Source organism: Lepisosteus platostomus, chromosome 8 (assembly GCF_059453375.1).
Source record: "Lepisosteus platostomus isolate fLepPlt1 chromosome 8, fLepPlt1.hap1, whole genome shotgun sequence".
NCBI classification, from domain to species: Eukaryota; Metazoa; Chordata; class Actinopteri; order Semionotiformes; family Lepisosteidae; genus Lepisosteus; species Lepisosteus platostomus.
The window spans coordinates 59,811,420-59,829,481 of NC_142618.1; the positions used below are offsets into that span (position 1 = coordinate 59,811,420).

The window sequence follows — 18,062 nt, forward strand, 5'->3', positions numbered from 1 at the left end:
CACCCCAGTGCGCGTGTCCTGCTCGACCAATCACAGAGCGCAGCTCCCGGGGTCACAGGTCGAGAAAGCGGAAGTTGTTGGCTGCTGCCGGGAGACACGCAGTAGCACCAGGAAGAGAGAAGCACTGCGCTCGAGTGAGGAGTACAAATTATCTTTGTGGAAGAAAAGTTGCAGAGTCTTCGCTGAATTTCCATTTAAAATGGATTGGTCGTGTTTCAAACGAGAGCGTGAGGCGGCTGTTGTTAGAGTGTCATTTAATAGTAACTGAATAATTTGAAGGAATAGTGTGTGTCCTAATCCCGGAAGTGTCTGTTCTTTTCCATATTGTCAGTACAAACAGTCGCTTAAGTTTATTTGCACACATTTGTACATTGTAAAAGGCATAAAGGTTTTAAAAAAATCAGAAAACCCAAAATAAAGTGTCCATTCTATTATGGACCGTAAATGATAAGGTTAGGAGCCTTTCCTTTTACGAAGAACATGGCACGATTAAGGGCGGTGCAATGATGGTTGAATGTTTGTTTTTAGTGCGGTTTGCAAATGTGGACGGTTTAAATATATGTGTCAAGGACGCCAGGCATTTCAGATGCAACTCCCAGATCTGTTGACGTAAAGTGCACAGGTAAGGCCGGAGTGGGTGACCGTGCCATCAATATGTAATGACGTGGTCATCGATTAAAGAACCAGCCACCAGCAGAATGGAAACAGGGCACGGTTAAACTGTCCCTCTTTAGATCTTCTCGAAAGCGGCGTGTTTGTAACGATATCATGGAACAACATATTTTCACAAATAAGTTTAAAAATGCCTAACTAGATAAGAGGGGTTTCGTTGCTTGGGTTGTTGGGCTGTTGCAGTCGAGCACAACAATATGGTACAGTATAAGCAGTTCAGGTGGGGAGCTGCGTCAGCATACGTAGGCTGCAAAGTAACAAGTAATAGGTTAATTCCATGCTGAAAAGAGAAGAAAGAAAACACAACTTTTCGGCCGTGGAGCCTTCTTCAGGTGTATGTGGTATAAGTACTAGGCAATTGATAAAGCCCTGAATCTAAAATTACAACTTTTTGCTGTTTTGTCTCCCTTATGTCCCTTACATGGGCTAATCTTAGATTGCCAGTTATTATTCCATTCATGCCATCAGTGATAAATAGTATCTCTATTTTCTTTAGCTTCCATGCATACGGTTGGTATTGGGCCGTTCAAAGCTCGACGTGAACAATGAGTGCCAAGTTTGGACTGATAGACATGAAATACAACAACTCCAGGAAACACATCTCCATCTCTATACCCTCCTCCACGACTGAAGCCATGTCTCCTCATATCAAGTCTGTGGAGGAGCTGCGAGTGCTGGGGATCAATCTCACCAGCTTCAGTCAGCCAGCCCAGTTTTTCATCTGTGTCGCAGGAGTTTTTGTGTTTTATTTGGTCTACGGTTACCTGCAGGTAAGCCCGACCTGGGGAACATTATGAGATGTTTGGCTTAAGATATATCTATTCTATGTTTCGCCCTCACAGATTAGAGCAAACACGTTCGTGGACTTTCTTAAAAGGCAGTTGCAAACCTTTAGATTTCAATTTGCAGTACTTAGAGAATTTTGTTTTTCCAAATGATACCAAAAGAACTTCTTCAGATCAGTGAAGTGTGACTTTATTTGATTAAAATGTGTTCTAGAATAAACTTTAAAGATGTACCATAACCATTTTATCAAGAATTTATTTTAAAATATCTGTTTAAATGCACTAGAATGTTTTTAGTTATTTTTTTTTATTTGAATGAAAATACACAACTGATGATATGCACCTTTTGTATTAACACAGCTAACAAATGTATTTTGGAGACTTCTGTCTAATTATTTATTATTAGATAAAAAAAAAGATTACTGCTATGTGGAGGTATTGCAGTAGGTGTTTAAATGCCTGGACTTGCAAAATGGAATAAAAGGGAATGTAGAATAGGACCTAGTCATCTCCCAACCCTCTCAAGTATGGAGCAGATGTTACATGACATTATAAGTTAATATGTAATGTATAAGGTAATAAGAAGGCATTAATGCAGGCTCAGTGCAGGTGTGATGTTCCCTGTTTATTACATCAGCACCAGAATTTGAGGAGCAAATGAGTTTACAACTAGGTGGAGTTTTGATATTGCAGGCTGGTTTGCTTTGGTAAACCATCCAGAATGAAGTTACAGCAGGTGATAAAAAGTTGTTGCTGGAGCCTGATCTTCTATAATGCTTAAAGCTGTATTCATTTTGGGGGTTAAAGTTATTAAATCTGTTTCCATAGCGGTATTCATTTGGTACTGTAAATTTTACTTTGAGTTTTTTTTTTGGGGGGGTGTTGGTAGCTCATTTCTGTGTGAAATGATAGATGTTCCAAAATTAAGCTATTTTGAGCTCCAGAAATGCGGGTTGTGATTCAGTGTTTTAAAGTCATTAACAGAGCAGCAGTACTACAGCACAGATATGAGTGTGTAGCTTGCAAAATACATTTACAGCTTTAAAATGCAGCACGCACTCATTGGGCTTTATAATGTTCTTCTTTTGCTTCCTTTAGGAGCTTATATTTTCAGTGGAAGGTTTTAAACCCTTTGGGTGGTATCTCACATTAGTGCAATTTGGATTTTATTCCACGTTTGGATTAGTGGAATTGCAGCTCACCCAGGATAAAAGGAGAAGGTAAGAAAGCTGTTTATTTAATTATTTCCATTGCTGTTTTGTTCAGGTTAGCTTAGTTATTTGTTATTCCTATGTTTCTATTAGCTAAAAACAATGTACACTTAGTTATTTCTCTTTTCCTTTTTTTCTTGAATTTAAAAGAAACCAAAATGTTTCTCTCATAGACCGTTTCATTCTGAATTTAATCTTTTAAGCCATTTTAAAAACATTTTGAGAAATCTGTTGGAGATGCATGATAAACCAAGAATCTTCAAATTAGATCCATGTTAACCCACAGAACTGCTGGTAGTGACACTTTGAACATGGGTCTGATAACCCTGTTTCTCTACATGTGATATAATAGTAAAACACACATTTGTTCTTTCAACCTGTAAAAAAGTAATGTGCAAAAAAACAGGCAGATTTATTTAAAATTCCCCCAAATTGAATTTAATTGTATTGTATGTTTGTGATTTTTACTTATTCATAGCCTAAGGTGCTCAGGCCTTACCTCTTCATTGTAGTATTTCATGGAGCATATGGTTTACTTTAAAAAAAATACCCAAACTCTTCTGCACACAAGATTTAAACAGAAATAAAATAGTCTTGCAGCGAAGAACTGTTTCACAGTGTTAGCTTGGTGTACATGATCTCCTGTATGTAGAGTCTTGGAAAGGGAAAGAAGACGTGTTTCTCTTGTCCATGATGTAAACATTTGAAGCACATGACTTCACATCTCGGTAGACCCTGAGTATGTGCTACTACAAGAAAGTATGATTTTTTTGGCATGAGGTGGACAGCACTTTTAAGGTCTTAAGTTTGTGCTCTCCTTTAACATGTTAACTAAAAGTAAACGCACCCAGACGTTATCAAATTACACGATTAAGAATCATCCTTTACTTTGTAGATTTTTTTCTATTTCTTCTATTTGTTTCAGTGCCCGTTATTGCACAAAATTCAGATCTAAGGCAGAATGCTATTTGCAGTGTGAAGAAAAAGTGCGGAATAGGGTACTGCGTTTCGGCTCTTCCAGTGAAGGTGTTGTCCCGAGCGTTAGGTGGAAGGTGGAGCTCTGTAGTCCAGGCTGGGTTTGTGGGGTCGAGCCTGGGCCACGTCGCTGTCCTCGACTGGCTGAGCGGCGCCGAGGGTGGGGTGAGGTTAGCCAGACAGGACCTGCTCTGCTCCCAGCAACACTGCTGCCTCCGCGCCTGCTGGGTGCTGGGAGCAAGGGTCTCAAAGTGTGGGGCTGTGTTGCTAGTGCCGTGTTACAAGACGAGTGGCTTGAAGGTGAGCAGGGTGGAGGAGGAAGGAGCCACACTTCCTCGTTCTCCCCTGTGCACGGTTGCAGGGAGGTCTGCTCATATGAAAGGTAGCGGAACTTCCCCCTGTATCCCTCACTACCTCCCGAGTCCAGAATGGCAGAAACTGTGACCGAGCAGGCCTGAGACAGTATGAAGCACTGCAGGAGGGACATTTGCATGTGTGAAATACGCAAGCACTTGCTGGTCCACACTCGCTGCCATAGTGCCATGGCTTAGCGAGAGAGAGGAGGAGCACTCCCTGAGGCCCTTTGTTCCCCTGTGATCGATCCAGGTGTGGATAAAAGTCCCAGAAGGACTATTCTACAGATGCATTGAAGCTGAGACACCTGGAATCCATAATCCCAAATCCAGTCACAAGAAGCCGGTGTGCACTGCAGGCAGCCCTGCAGTGGTAAGAGTCGATACTGATCCCTGGCCTGCCAATGAACCAGTTAAACTGAGCAGAACTAGTCTGTTGAACAGGTAGACATCGTCGGCGTCCCCCTCTGCCAGTTCATGTCGCATTCCTGGAGTCCATCTGCCCCATCTGTGCCTTGAGGCCTGCATGTCTGCGTTTGAGCTAATAGCGGACACACCATGCTCTGATCACTTGCGTAGGGTACCTGCCAGGCGATGCTTTCGAACTATTGCCAGGATGTTGTTAAGAAACGATAGGAAAAATAAGTCTTAAATTAAAGACGAGCATTTTCCATCCTTCATTTTCATCTCAGGGTTGCATTTGAGCACACACTGACAAACAGGCACATGCACAGTTTCAGTGCCACTATTAATCCTGCTATTAAACTCGACTCCTTTGCTTCTCATGTGTCTGTAATACTCATGCTTAGTATTTGAACACTGTCCCATTTTACTGCTCACATGTTTTCCTTTGCAGTTCGTTTACTTCATCTGCATTGCAACCTGCACCATTTCACTCCCACACGGCACTGTGCGGACTGCTCCACCAGCCACACGTTATTTTCCTTTTATAAGTGTTAAGTCTCCGTGGAGACCACTGTCAGTCAGAATAAAAGTGTGTTGTACATGTGGGTGTATAACTTCTTTTTTTTTCTTTCTTGTTTATTACACAGAATACCTGGGAAAACGTATATGATGATAGCGTTTTTAACAGTTGGGACAATGGGCTTGTCAAACACATCACTAGGATATTTAAATTATCCAACGCAAGTCATCTTTAAGTGCTGTAAGCTCATACCGGTTATGATTGGGGGTGTCTTTATACAAGGTAAACCTTTAAGTTTTCTATTTAATGATCTTTAATACAGCCATATTTTTACAGTATGGAAAAGAAAGGTGTCTCATTTTTAAATTCATCCTTTGCAGCAGGTTAGGCTCTCTGTGCCTTACTTTTTGCTATAATTTTTTTCTCTTTTTCCACATAATTGGTTCGTTTTTCCTTTTCATTTTAGACAAATTGCACAGGGTGGTTACTTAGTACTCATTCTTTCATCCCGAGTTGTCTTCAGAACGCTCCCCATTGGAGCGATCATGTGTTTTGTGATAGGGACATGTTGTCCCCCGGGGGGGTAGGTTGAAATCGACTGTACTCCCTTGTGATGTGAGCCCGATCTGTGATTGGGGCTTTCAAAGGAGAATAGCTTCAAAGGCTGTTGAATGAACTTGCTCCATCACCTAATCATCCTCAAGGCATTAGTGCTTTTTAGCAAGACTTTTTTTGTTTGCCTTTGCATGTGTCCATTCTGCCCCCAATTTTCTCTCCAATTTTTTTAAAATGAAAACTATGGTTACTTCTTGTAATCCACAGTCTGCTCAGTAGATTGTGCCTGGTGTTCAACCCTGATGATTTCAACCAGGCCTGAGACCTCTTTGTTAAATGCCCATCACCTGAAACAGCAGCCCGGGAATCTCGCGCTCATTCTGCCTTTTTTCCTCTTCCGACAACATCCCCTTCAGCATCTCACTCTTCACAATGGGGAAATTGATTTTATTAGCCTGCAAAGCCCCCTTTTAAATAGGACTTTCAATAAAACAATTAATGTTTTACAAACGTCTTTTCCGTTTTTTTTCCCCCCACCTTCGACACATGTGGAGTGTTTTAAATAGGGAATTTTGGAGGATGTTAGTGTGTGAGAATCTCCCTGCCCCTCACCTAAGTACTCACTACCCAGCATCCTCGTCTCAGCCTGGTCTTGTTTCTGTATTGTAGCGAGCGCTCCAGGTTCTGTGTCGGTCAGGCTGGAGGCGGCTTTACAGGCTCTCTGACGGTTTTATTGCTCGTTTCGTGACAGTGGGGTGTGCTGGTCACGGATACGGGGAGGAAAAATGTTCATGCTGGACGCAGGAGGAGGGATTCGTGTTCTTTATTTTAAACTGATTTCTAAAAGTTTGTGATGACTGTTGTTTCTTTTAGTTGGTCACTATAAATTAAAGTTACATTTAATTTAAATTTAAAGCCAATGCATTCGTACTTTAATTACTGTATTAAGGATGGTTATTTATGCCTTTTAATCATACATACTCTAAGCTGTAGTACATTATCTGATGGTATAGGGTTGGACTTGGTTATCTGTGAATTTGGCTGTCAGTGAACCTTCGTGAATGTCAAGACCCCATTGTAGTTGTGACTTAATGTATAGAGAGAAAGGCAGCTCTTCTATAAAGGACATTTTATATATTTTACATTCCTGATATGTAAACGCCATTCCTGCCAGTCACACCGTAATAGTTGAGAGGTTTTGGCTGTTTTGGTTTTTTTATTGAAGGGTTCTCGGGCGTCTTGTTTAATGTTCTTTGCATTACTCACTTTCTGAAGTTGCAGTCTGCAGGAAGAGCTGTGAAACTTGCGTCCGCCTTTTGTCTTCTCAGATGTATGCTGAATGCCATTACCAGAGTGCTCGTGAGAAAAAGTACAGCAAGATTCGATGTAGAAATGGATCTGTTAGTGTGTTTTGGAAGGGCAGCAGTGTAGAGAAGAGTCCAGGGCCCTGGACTGGAAGCTTGTGGGTTCACACACCAAAGGGTCACCCCTGTTGCACCCTTGAGCTGGAAACTGTATTCAGTTTGCTCCAGGGAAATGTTCAGCTGCATAAATGGTGTAAATTTGTCCACGGTTTAAAGCTTGAGCTAAATTAATTATCATGGTCTTTGCCAGATGGAGAAGACAGGCTAATTGGTCTTTTCTCGTTTGTGACCTTTCCCATGTTCTTGTGGAAAAACCTTCAGATGTGTGTTAATTGTTTTACAGGAAAGCGTTACAACGTCATGGATGTGTCAGCTGCTGTTTGTATGAGTTTGGGTCTCATTTGGTTTACCTTGGCAGACAGTAAAATAGCTCCAAACTTTAATGTGACAGGTAAAGTAACATTTACATTTTGTCTTTGAAATATTTACGGTTTATTGAAGGTATAATGCAAACTAAATACTGTACCTATAAGGAGCACACATTATCTCTTTTGTGGCTGCCAATTGTAATCAGGAAAAAGGTGTGTCATTTGCATACATTTGGTATTGTTGCCTAAAAAGTATTAAACACATGGCTCTGTATATTGTATATTTTAATTGCCAAAGAACACCATGCAGACACTAACGTAAGGGAGTGTTTGAATTGTCAATATTGAGATGCTGATAAATGTGCAGGATCATTCACATATTTGGCTTGAATATTTATCTTTTTAAAGGGCATTTAAGAACATTTAATTTGACCCAAAGTAGTTGGTTTAAATGGATTATCCGTGTTATAATATTAACACTTTTAACACTTAACCAGAAAATTGATAACTTTGCATAACCTGAATTTTCTGCAGTCTTTTTTAGAAAATTAATGGAATAGCAGCCTATGTATGGATCAGGTCTGGTAAAAGACAGCCATTGAAATTCTCCATCAGCTGTGAAGCTGGAACACCTTAAAATATATTAAATGGCCACTTTAAAAGATGCCCCTCAGGCAAATCTATTCGCCACTTGAATTTAAACAGAATGCACTAACTCCCGCAGACAGTAACTCTTGTTTTATTATTATTGCATGTATATTTTTATATGCTGTAGTCCAAAAGAAGAAATGCCTGTACAGCAAATAGAATATCAAGCTAGGGAATGCAACTCGAAGGGCAAGTGTAATTTTTCATTTAACAGCAGCCTCAAAATAAATCCCTTTTACTTACTCTTAAAATTCCTTCTTTATTGAATGTGAGATTGCTTTGTGGCAGCCTTGATTCTGAGTCCAGAAGTACGGGAGAAATGCAGGTGCATGGTGATCTGCAGGGCTGCTAGAGACCACGTACAACAAGACATACTGTTTTTGACACCAAGTCAAATACTTTCTTAGCAATCGGTGTGTTCTCATGTATAGTGAAATGACTTTGTTGTATCAGAGTATTAACTCCGAGATGATAAATGCATAGAAATGCTCATGCCTAGGGCAATTCGAGCTAGTTCATAGTCACCAAAGACTAAATTTCCTTTCCAATCACATTATTGAACATGTAACCGAAGGAGCTGAAGCTAAAATAGAACATCGGCATCACTGGGGTTTTTTTTCCTGCCCTATCCTGCGTTTTTTTGTGTTACGATTGTTAATACTGTTCGCGTTTTTAGATAAACCTTTTGTATCACGGTGCAGTTTACAATGCAAAGTGGTCTGCGTGACTATATTGCAAGAATTTGTAAGGGAAGTGCATCTCACTAGGCGCAAGACTTCCATGGTTCCTGTGCTACATGTAAATATAGTGCTGTGTTATGTATAGGTATACATATAACGAAAGACACTATATTAAATAAATTGTTATGGTTTTGAAACGTTTCTGGATTATTTGCAATCCGTGTTATAAGTCACGCTCTGCGTTTCTGTGCTGTTCACAGGGGTGCTGCTGATCTCTCTGGCCCTCTGTGCCGATGCTGCAATAGGGAATGTGCAGGAAAAGGCCATGAAGCTGCACAATGGTTCAAATTCAGAGATGGTAAGCAATATTTTCCACATAACATCACTTGATTTAAATCCCGTGCTTTTCGCTGTGTGTGCTAACATTTCTTCTTCTTTTTATTGTTTCCACACATTTTTTTAGATCATGTAAATAGTGTTGAGTCTTTTTCATAAGTAGGCTCTTCTAGCTCAGTGTTACCATTTTGTATTTATAGTTTACTGCATGGAATACTCTACACATGTTAAACATCATCTTCCAAGTCTTTTCCTGGCCTTGAATTTTATCTTAATCATTTTGAATTTCATTTGGTGATTCTGTGGTGTTTGCCCATACTACTGTTTGTGTATGTGATTAGTTTACTGACCGTAAACTACAGTAGATTAATGATATGATTTAAGAAGAGCAGAGTTACTCGTAAAGATTCCTCTGGTACTCCACTAATTGCGTCATCACAATTTGACCTTTAATCCCTTGTCTTGATGCTGTTTTCTGTTAATCAGTTCTGAGTCTGAACACACATTTCCCTGAATACCTACCTGTAATTTGATAACTTATTTTTATGAAAAACTTTATCAGAAGCCTCCTTAAACTCTGTGCATGTTTCGATATAGGTGATCCCCTAGTTTAGATCTAATATTGTGGTCCATAATCTTTCATGTAATAGAAGTCAGATTTGTGGATGATTACTGCATTAGGAATTCTTCCAGTCTATAGGCACTATACCTATACGGTATATACTAATACCCCTGTGTTGAGTGACCATGAAGGAGTTGAATCAGTAGCTTATCAATTACATCTTGTTTCCTTAAGTCTAATTGATGGATACCACGTGGTCCTGAAATGTGTTGATCTTGTGTGCTTCTAGCACCCAAAACACTTCTGCCTTTTCTGTGTTAATGCTATTAAATAAAAACCTTCCACTGCAAATTGTTAACTCATTCCTTAGCAAACAACTGAAGAACAATACTCGTTAAGTACATTATTTCCCTTTTTATTCTCTGTATGTTTCTTATGATTGCTCGGAAAACTTTTACTACATTCTTTATAGTCCTTTTTTTGCTTCCTTTTGTTTTTATAGTACTGAAAAAAACTTGTTACGTCTCAGTTGCAGTATTCCTTTCCTTTTTTTGTCTTGCCCTTTCTGATATCTTTTTTTATCCTTTTTTATGTTTTGTAATTCATTGTGTTCCTTTCCTTTAACTGGATCCTGTAGTTTCTTTTAAATCATTTTATAAAGTGCTTTCTTTCCCTTATATTTCCTACCTGATTTGTGGAATCATTTGGGATACTGTTTGTTTGTTTTTTTTTTTACTCACTCTCGAGTTAAAGGTGTCATATGCTTCGCTCAGAACTGTCACCGTTCATTCTTGATGAATTTCGTATTTGTTCTATGTGGTTTTAGCTGACTTAATCCCTGTCTCGGTCCTACAAAGCTTCTAATCTTAATGTTTAGAATGTTTTCGAAGTGCTTTAACCTTCTAATGACGATGTTATTTCCGCAGATTGATTTAGTCATTGATGTAATGTGTGTGAACTGGACACACGTCTTTGTTTCTTTTCTCTTTCAGGTCTTGTATTCGTATTCAATAGGTTTTGTGTATATATTAATTGGCCTGTTCTTCATGGGCGGATTAAGTCCTGCAGTGTCCTTTTGCTCTCAGGTATTTTAAGTTGTTTTTATTTTATTAAAAAAAGTTCTGCTACTTTTGGCTGAGCTGTAAAGCCCCCCCCCCCCTTCAATTAATCAGCTTGTGTTACTTCCCTCTGTGTCCCATCTATGTTAATCCTCCCTAACCTCGCTGCAGCCTTTGTTTAACACTACTCTTTTATCAGCATGTGTTGATCTGGGAATCTCTGTCCCCCCCCTTTCTCCTGGTTCTCCACCTGCCTTGTTGATCTGGATAGGTTTGCTTTTCGTGCTTCAGTGGTGTCCCCCACGGCTGTGTGTTGGGTCCCCTGCTCTTCTCTCTTTACATGCACTCCCAAGAACCCCTGATCTCACAGCTTCTCGTACCATTTCAATCATTGCCGGGTGACGTTCGGAGACTTTTCCGTTTTTTCCTCCCACCGGTACCCTCATCTCTTCCCCATGAACCAGACCTGCTCCATCCCCGATCATCTCTAAACACCTCCTCAGGGCTCATGTTTTAGACAGCCCCTGAGATCTCTCTCAGCCCGTCATCTACTACTCGCCCAGACTGCCCTCAGCAGTGGCAGAGGACGAATACAGTGTGTTGTAATTTACATACCATTTTCACTCTGCTCTGAACAGGCATTGCACTTCCAGCACTTGCTTGCCACTTATGTCTTGTCATTTGTATATAAACAATATACAGTACTATATGAAATTGTAAATTGTATATGATTTTTTTACTTCGTTTGCATTTTTATATTTACTTTATGTGCAACTTAAAATGTTGTAGATAAACAAGTTATAGATGTATATTTCATTATTTTCAGCATCCTGTGAAGACCTATGGGTATGCATTCTTCTTCTCTCTCACTGGATATTTTGGCATCTCATTTGTGCTTGCATTGATCAAGCTCTTCGGTGCTCTTGTTGCAGTTACCGGTAAGAAGAAACTTTTTCATAATTGAATTTAGAAAGACTCATCCTTACAAATTCCACAAGCAGCTGCATATTTAGTACAGCTACCCAACCAAAATTCAAGTCTATTTTCTTATCCTGCATTTTATCTGATGATTACTGATTTTTGTCTGTCTAGCTTCTGTCTTCTTTTACCAATTTAAAAGAGTAATTGTAATTGTGGGAATCATACGTGTAAGCTTCTTGTTGTCTCCTGATTTCTATCAAATAGTTTTAATCATTTTTATTTCTGTCTTGTAATTATACTATCACAGGGGAAAAAGAGTTTGTGCTTTTCATATACCATACTACCAGCTGAATTCATATGACCTGTAAAGATTATTTGCTTCCTCATTCTGTTTCTTTTTTTTTTGAGAGTCTGATTTTATTAGATTTCTCTGACTTCTCCGAAATAAACTTGGTGGAAGACAGGATTTTCTAGGGCAATTAATCCGATTTGTTTGTTTTGTTCCTTGCAAATATGTTGAGGTACTCACTGCATAAGTCTCCATAGAAGCATTTTATATGTAACTCTGACTTAGGTGTTAGAGAAAGAAATAGTGCTTAAAAGTCTTCTCCAAGTGCTGTGTTTTGTTTGTGCATTCACTATGAGTATTCAGATCAGGCTGGAATGTTCCTTTGTAACTTAAAGTATTTGTATATTTGTACTATATTTAAATCAATGAAGTACAGTAACTGTTTTCTTTCCTAAAATAGCTAGGAAAGAAAACACATCTAAGAAAAGACACATTAATTTGTGTAATTTTAGACCAAAATCATGTAATTTCGGGGAAAGCTTTTGAATTTCTCTGAAAATAGATTGATTTAAGATTTGGGGAGAAACTGTTTTTGTAAGCAGTTAGATTAACACTGTTGCTGAAGTAATCCGTAACAGTACCCTAAATCACCTATGCTGCAACATTGCAGAGGTATTAATCATCTTTTTTATATACTTTATGCACTTACTGTTTTTGTAAAGAGAAATTACTACTCTATACATTAACAGCATTCAACATTAGAGTTGAAGATGATAAGATTAAATGTTCAAATTGTTTAAATAACCTTAATGATATCTGAGTAATTAACTTGAAATTTGAAGGAGAATGTGAATTAAACTATGCTGGATAAATACAGTTATTACAATATTTTTAAGTACAGTGACCTGAAATACTGTAGAGCAAAATTGTTTTTTTTTCTTCTCTGAAATATGTCAAAACCCAGAGAAATATGGTTTAGCAAGCATTTATGCTGTGCACACAAGCAGTTTATAATTTTTATTTTAATATTAATTTCAGTGACCACAGGGAGAAAAGCAATGACGATCGTGCTTTCGTTTCTTTTCTTCTCCAAGCCTTTCACTTTTCAGTAAGTATCATTAACCTGCATTTTCCAAATCTAGCTGATGGTGTTTAGCTGGATTTGTGTATTCAGCTATTTCACATTATATTTACCCTCTCAAACAAACTAAAGGGTTTCAATGTCCAGGCTTAATGTGTAACCATTTAGTCATTTAGGTTCTGTTTGAATCATTTTAAAATTTTACAGAGTTAGTGTAAAAGAGTTACAGTTGTAAAGAAATTATATCGTATTCACAAAGCAAGAGAAAACCTATACTTAACAACTAGTTAACAAAACTCTATAGTTTTTTTTAAAAAAGGTAACATTTAAAATGATGTAATAAAAAAAAAGGCTTGCTTTCTTTTACTTTTAGAGAAAAGTATTTCTGTAGTCCCTGATGTCCTTTTGTCCTTAAATTTTCACATTACAGCATTTTTCAAGTACTTTTGTTCTGGTTTTGTTTTTCCTGCTTAATATAGACAAGACCCCTAAAACTCTATATGATATATAATTTGGAATGAAGTGTGAATAGGAGGGAAGGGATCTCAGGCTGCTTACGTACCTAAAGAGACATTTGAGGGTATTGGACAAACAGTCATAGTCAAGGGAAACAATGTCCACACTTAGTACTCAAGATACTCATTACTTAAGATATCTTATGCAACCATGGCTTGGATCCATGTAATTGTTCGAGAAGCATGGCACCATAGGATGATAAGAATATTGCATATGTTTTTGAATAGTAGAACTAAACTAAGGTTCATGCAAAATAAAGCTGAGTCTAACCTTATTGTGCATGGTAGAGAGGAGTAAACATTTCCTCCTCTGCGTTGCTGAGGATACTTTCTTTTTCTTTATCTTGCCTCAATTTGCCTGCAAATGATAAAAAAAACACCGATATGCCTGAATGAGTATCATGGGGTTATGTAAATTTTCGTGTAATTATGTGATAGTGTCTTATTAAAAAAATGTTTATCATATCAAGTAAGTTAAAGCTGTGCAGTGGAGAGAGCAATGCAGTCGGTGGTGATGCAGCACATTTCCAGCGCAGTTTCAAAACAGGCATTTACCTGGGAGACCATGTCATCCATTCTGCAAGTTTTAACTTGCATTAACAAAGGTATATATAAAATTGATTTTTTTATTTCTTTTTATTATTGTTATTCAGGTACGTGTGGGGTGGCCTTCTGGTCGTGCTTGGGATTTTCCTGAATGTTTATAGCAAAAATAGGGACAAAATGAAATTGCCGTCTCTGGCGGACGTGAGGAACAGGATCTTATCGGTAAAAAAGACAAGATCGTTGTCTCAGACTGTGTGAACGGCACCTCATCATCGTGTCTCATTCCTGGCTTAACGAAGATGTCGGAGACCGGGAGCTCGGGGCTGAGGGTACAGTGCCCACAGAGATCCTTCTTGTTAATTGCTGGTTGGTGGCAGGAACTCCTGCAAGAGTTCTTGAAAGAAAAGGGAATGGCTCACCTGGCCAGAGGACACAATCCTGCTCTGGGATTAAATATAATGGCTAATTTAATTTTAAATCAAGTTGGAATCGGGGAACCTAAAAAATGGGATTCTTAATGACTGTGTCCACATTGAATGTGTACCAAAACATATTCTAAACAACTTATTTTCTACTGTAAATGACAGAGGTGTCAAGAGATATTTATGCATCCCATTACATTTATATATATATATCTGTTGCTTTGAGGTTGTTTTTTTATAAATGTCTCAAATCCATTCCAGTCAGAATACATTTTAAGAATATGCCTACGTTTGAACTGTCAAAACAGAAAATCATAACCATTGTGCATTCTTCTTGTTTTTTTGTGAAAAGCAAATACCTTACTTGTAGAGCTGATTTCCTCAGAAATTATGACTTCCGGGGTGTTTTTCCAATCATTCTGTCTCCTGGAAAAGGGTTGGTGAAGGTATATCCGATGAATGTGAAAAGTTAGCTCATGAAAGTAAGAGATCCTGTTTTTAAGAAAAACAGTAAAATGTTTTTTTTTTTTACTTTGAGCACTGCTCTGTTTCTTTGGTACTGAGTTCTGGTTACTAATAATTTCTTATCTGCTTCGTATAGAAGTGAGTCAAATCACAAACCTGTTTCGCCATTAAGGACACAAGAAAGGGTACATTCTGGCCAGTCTACCTTGCTTGGTTGCTAGTAGGTGCTTATATGTAAGATACCCAAAACATGCTTTGTTAGTAATACTCAGATAAGAACAGCCCCTTGTCTTACAAATGAGAATTTATTCGAAGAAATAACATTTACTGGAAAATAGTTTCAGAAGACTTGAGTAAAACCTTAGTTCTGATCAATACAGTTGCTTGTTTCTCTCAAGAAACATCCTCAGCAATTCTCTCTCCCTGAGGTATGGACATGGAGTACCTGATACTGTACATGTCACAGGACAGATCTTGATCTCCCTGGCTTTACTGCGCAGTCAGCAGAAAGCACTTGTGATCCAACTGTATTTTCCATTTAGTAAGTTAACCTTTCAGTAATGTTTTCACAAATGACAAGATTTCACAGTGGGATTTCAAAAAGTGTGATGGGTTCTTTCAGTACTATGAGCAGATGGGGACATGTTTCTCTACTTTTTAGAAGAGTTTGCATGTTCCTGCCTCTGTGCACTGGTTTTGAGTTGCTTTTGGGAACCCACCGAAAGTGGATCCAATTGAAATATCAAGGCCACACATCCTAGAGACGGACAGGAAAATAGCTCCAGGGACAATAAGGGAGGCTTATTGCTGTTGGCAGGTTACAGCTCATCTCTTGTTTTTGTGTATAAACAAGTTTTAATAAAGCGTCACATGGTCTGGAGGGTGGTGTAGGTGAGTTAATATGCTTTCATCATGCCTGTAGTTTCATGTTCTTTGGGCCTTTTGAAAAATGTGTCGGCACAGCAGCAGCAGAGCCATCGTTATATTCTCTTCACTAGTTACTTTATATTTTAAAATAATAAAAGGGTAGGTTTTAGAAATCATTGATTGGTGTGAAAGCCCTAGAAGAGCACTATACCCATCGAACCAGTGGGAGTCTTGGGTATTCTGCTCCCTTCACCTGTGAAGGGTCCTTCTCCGATGGGGTCAGAAATTCCCATGAAGTTCCATAGGACTCGGATGAGTACAGTACCAAGGGATCCCCTCGGATGCTCCGGTGCCTCTACTACGTACTGAAGTCCTAACATGTAGCGGTGCATCGACATTGTTGTGTGTAAGCTGCTGTATTTCAACACGCATCATGGATTGGTCTCCTGCCAAGATCAGGTTTTCCACACAGCTGCTCAAGCTGTTGCCTAATGAAATATAGCTTTTCACAATTAGAAGAATAATGTAAGAAAAAAATAATAGTCCTAGTTTTCGATGAAGATCAACTAACACTAACCAGCATAAATAAAGGAATGATACAAAAAATCACGATAGTTATTTTTATTTTCAAATATGTTTTTTGTATTACCAGCAAGTTAAGAATTAGCATAATCTAAGTGATGCTGCTTCTCTGAGCAACAACTCTTGTTTAAGTGCTCCAAGCACTCCATTGCAAAAAATACTGTAGAGAATCTGAATGAAAGAAATAAGAATACTGGATCTATGGTATGTTTATATTTATCCATTTACATTTGAAACGTATGATATATTTACATTTATTATCTCTTTAATAGATGCCAAACCTAAAAATCCTTGCAAAGGTAAAGGAAAACAAAGAATTCACTGTATGTCAATCAAAGAATATTCAGCTAAACACGTCCTTAATGGGCTGGTTTTCATGCATCACTGACACTTTCAGCAGTTATAAGCAGTTGCTAGGTGTTTGGCTTACCAGTGCCCATGCGGAATACTTCTGTCAGTCGCTTGCAGTATTTACTTCATCAAGATACCAAATACGGGGAAGTGTTATTTGATAGAAAAGGCCAGAGGCGCACCAGCAAAGAGGTTCACAGACCTCTGAAGAAGTGACAGGATCACACAAAAAAAAAAAAAAGCCTGTCAAGAGAACAAGAGCCTTTAAGATAACTGACATGTCTAACTTCATAAAGGTAAACACATTAAAGGCTGTGTTTCCAGCTTTGGCTTCACACAAAGGTGTGCTTCAGATGGATTCAACTGTAGAATGGCACGTGCTGAAGTACTGTATCTATTGGATACAACTGGAATGATAAAAGTAAGTAAGAACAGTGGCGATAGCTCCAGAGAAATCATTCTGAATATATTTTACGTGGAAAAATCTCCCTGTTGTTCGCAGCTTAATGTGCAGGCACATTTTTAATGTTCGCCAGCTCTACAGGGGGCAAAACATTGCTGTGCCAATGGTCCTCTGGAAAAAGAAAGCAAATTACCATCTAAGAAACAGGCAGGAAAAGTAACGTGGAGCAATTAGTCATGCCATATCTCAGAAGACCTGGCAGCTTCCCAGCACTGACAAACTTGACATCTCCTTCTCTGGGGTTTCTGGGCTCGCAGCAGAGCCGCAGATGTACGGTGCCTTTCCAAATTATTTTATTTCTCTTTAATCTTTCATCCTGACACGGCAGATAAGAAACCTGGCCTCTACTTATCTATATGGGTTTCTGAGGAAAATGCAGACGCTTGTCGATTTTACTTGACTGCATATCGATGTCCAGTACGCGCCCGCGCGCGCAGGCACGCTTTAGAAAGGCAGCTCCAGATTAAAGGCAGGGAGTAGACCTGGATGTATTCCACCGGTTTTTGTCAAGACAGCATACACAAAAGCAATGCTGGGCAGCCGAGCTGTCTGCCTCGCCCTCCAGTCTCTGAGCGGTCAGGGTTCGAAGTCTGAAGCCTCACCTTCCTGCTGTAGTGTTTGCAGACACTGAAATCCTAAAGGTGTCCACTAGGAACCGGCTGGAGGCTTATCCTGATGAGGCCACGTCTGTGAACAGCAGAGGGAGTTCGTTTTTTGAAAAGTGAAACATTATGGCTGCTTTTTTGAAACATTCAGTGCCTCACAAACGTTTTCTGCCCCTTGTGAGGGGTATCCCATTTTGTGAAATTTCAAAATGATGTAGAAGAATTTTTTCAAGCTTGACATTTTCTTCACTACCAAACTAAAGATTTACGGTACAAGGATAAGATCTTTTACGGTTAATGTCAGCAAATACTAAAGAGGAAAAACTTAAATATGTTGACTGGATAAATATTCAGACTCGTGGTATTTGATGGAAGCAGCTTTGGCAGTAATTACAGGCATAGGTCTCAAAGGTAGCAACTCCGCTCACTGCTTGGTGCAATTATTGCCCATTCTCGATTCGCT

General features: G+C 38.9%; 1 protein-coding gene across 3 annotated transcripts; it reads left to right on the top strand.

The window, feature by feature from the left end:
* Positions 1–58: 58 nt before the first annotated feature.
* Positions 59–15,611, top strand: slc35b3 (solute carrier family 35 member B3). Of its 3 annotated transcripts, XM_088644130.1 has the most exons (11): positions 82–134; positions 529–622; positions 1,169–1,442; positions 2,556–2,677; positions 5,049–5,203; positions 7,184–7,291; positions 8,797–8,894; positions 10,427–10,519; positions 11,319–11,430; positions 12,741–12,810; positions 13,952–15,611. In XM_088644130.1, the coding sequence occupies exons 3-11, from the start codon at positions 1,218–1,220 to the stop codon at positions 14,100–14,102; spliced, it is 1,134 nt and encodes a 377-aa protein (XP_088500256.1). In that variant the 5' UTR covers positions 82–134; positions 529–622; positions 1,169–1,217; the 3' UTR covers positions 14,103–15,611. The 3 variants fall into 3 exon arrangements, with proteins under 3 accessions (XP_088500257.1, XP_088500255.1, XP_088500256.1); XM_088644131.1 differs by lacking the exon at positions 529–622 and having other exon boundaries at positions 59–134; XM_088644129.1 differs by having other exon boundaries at positions 76–622.
* Positions 15,612–18,062: the final 2,451 nt, after the last annotated feature.

Excerpts from the sequence above, each read along its gene's own strand:
- slc35b3 (XM_088644131.1), top strand. The coding sequence starts at position 1,218 with ATGAGTGCCAAGTTTGGACTGATAGACATGAAATACAACAACTCCAGG. Across the intron at positions 7,292-8,796 it reads TCCAAACTTTAATGTGACAG|GGGTGCTGCTGATCTCTCTG; the intron begins GTAAAGTAACAT and ends TGCTGTTCACAG. Across the intron at positions 10,520-11,318 it reads CAGTGTCCTTTTGCTCTCAG|CATCCTGTGAAGACCTATGG; the intron begins GTATTTTAAGTT and ends CATTATTTTCAG.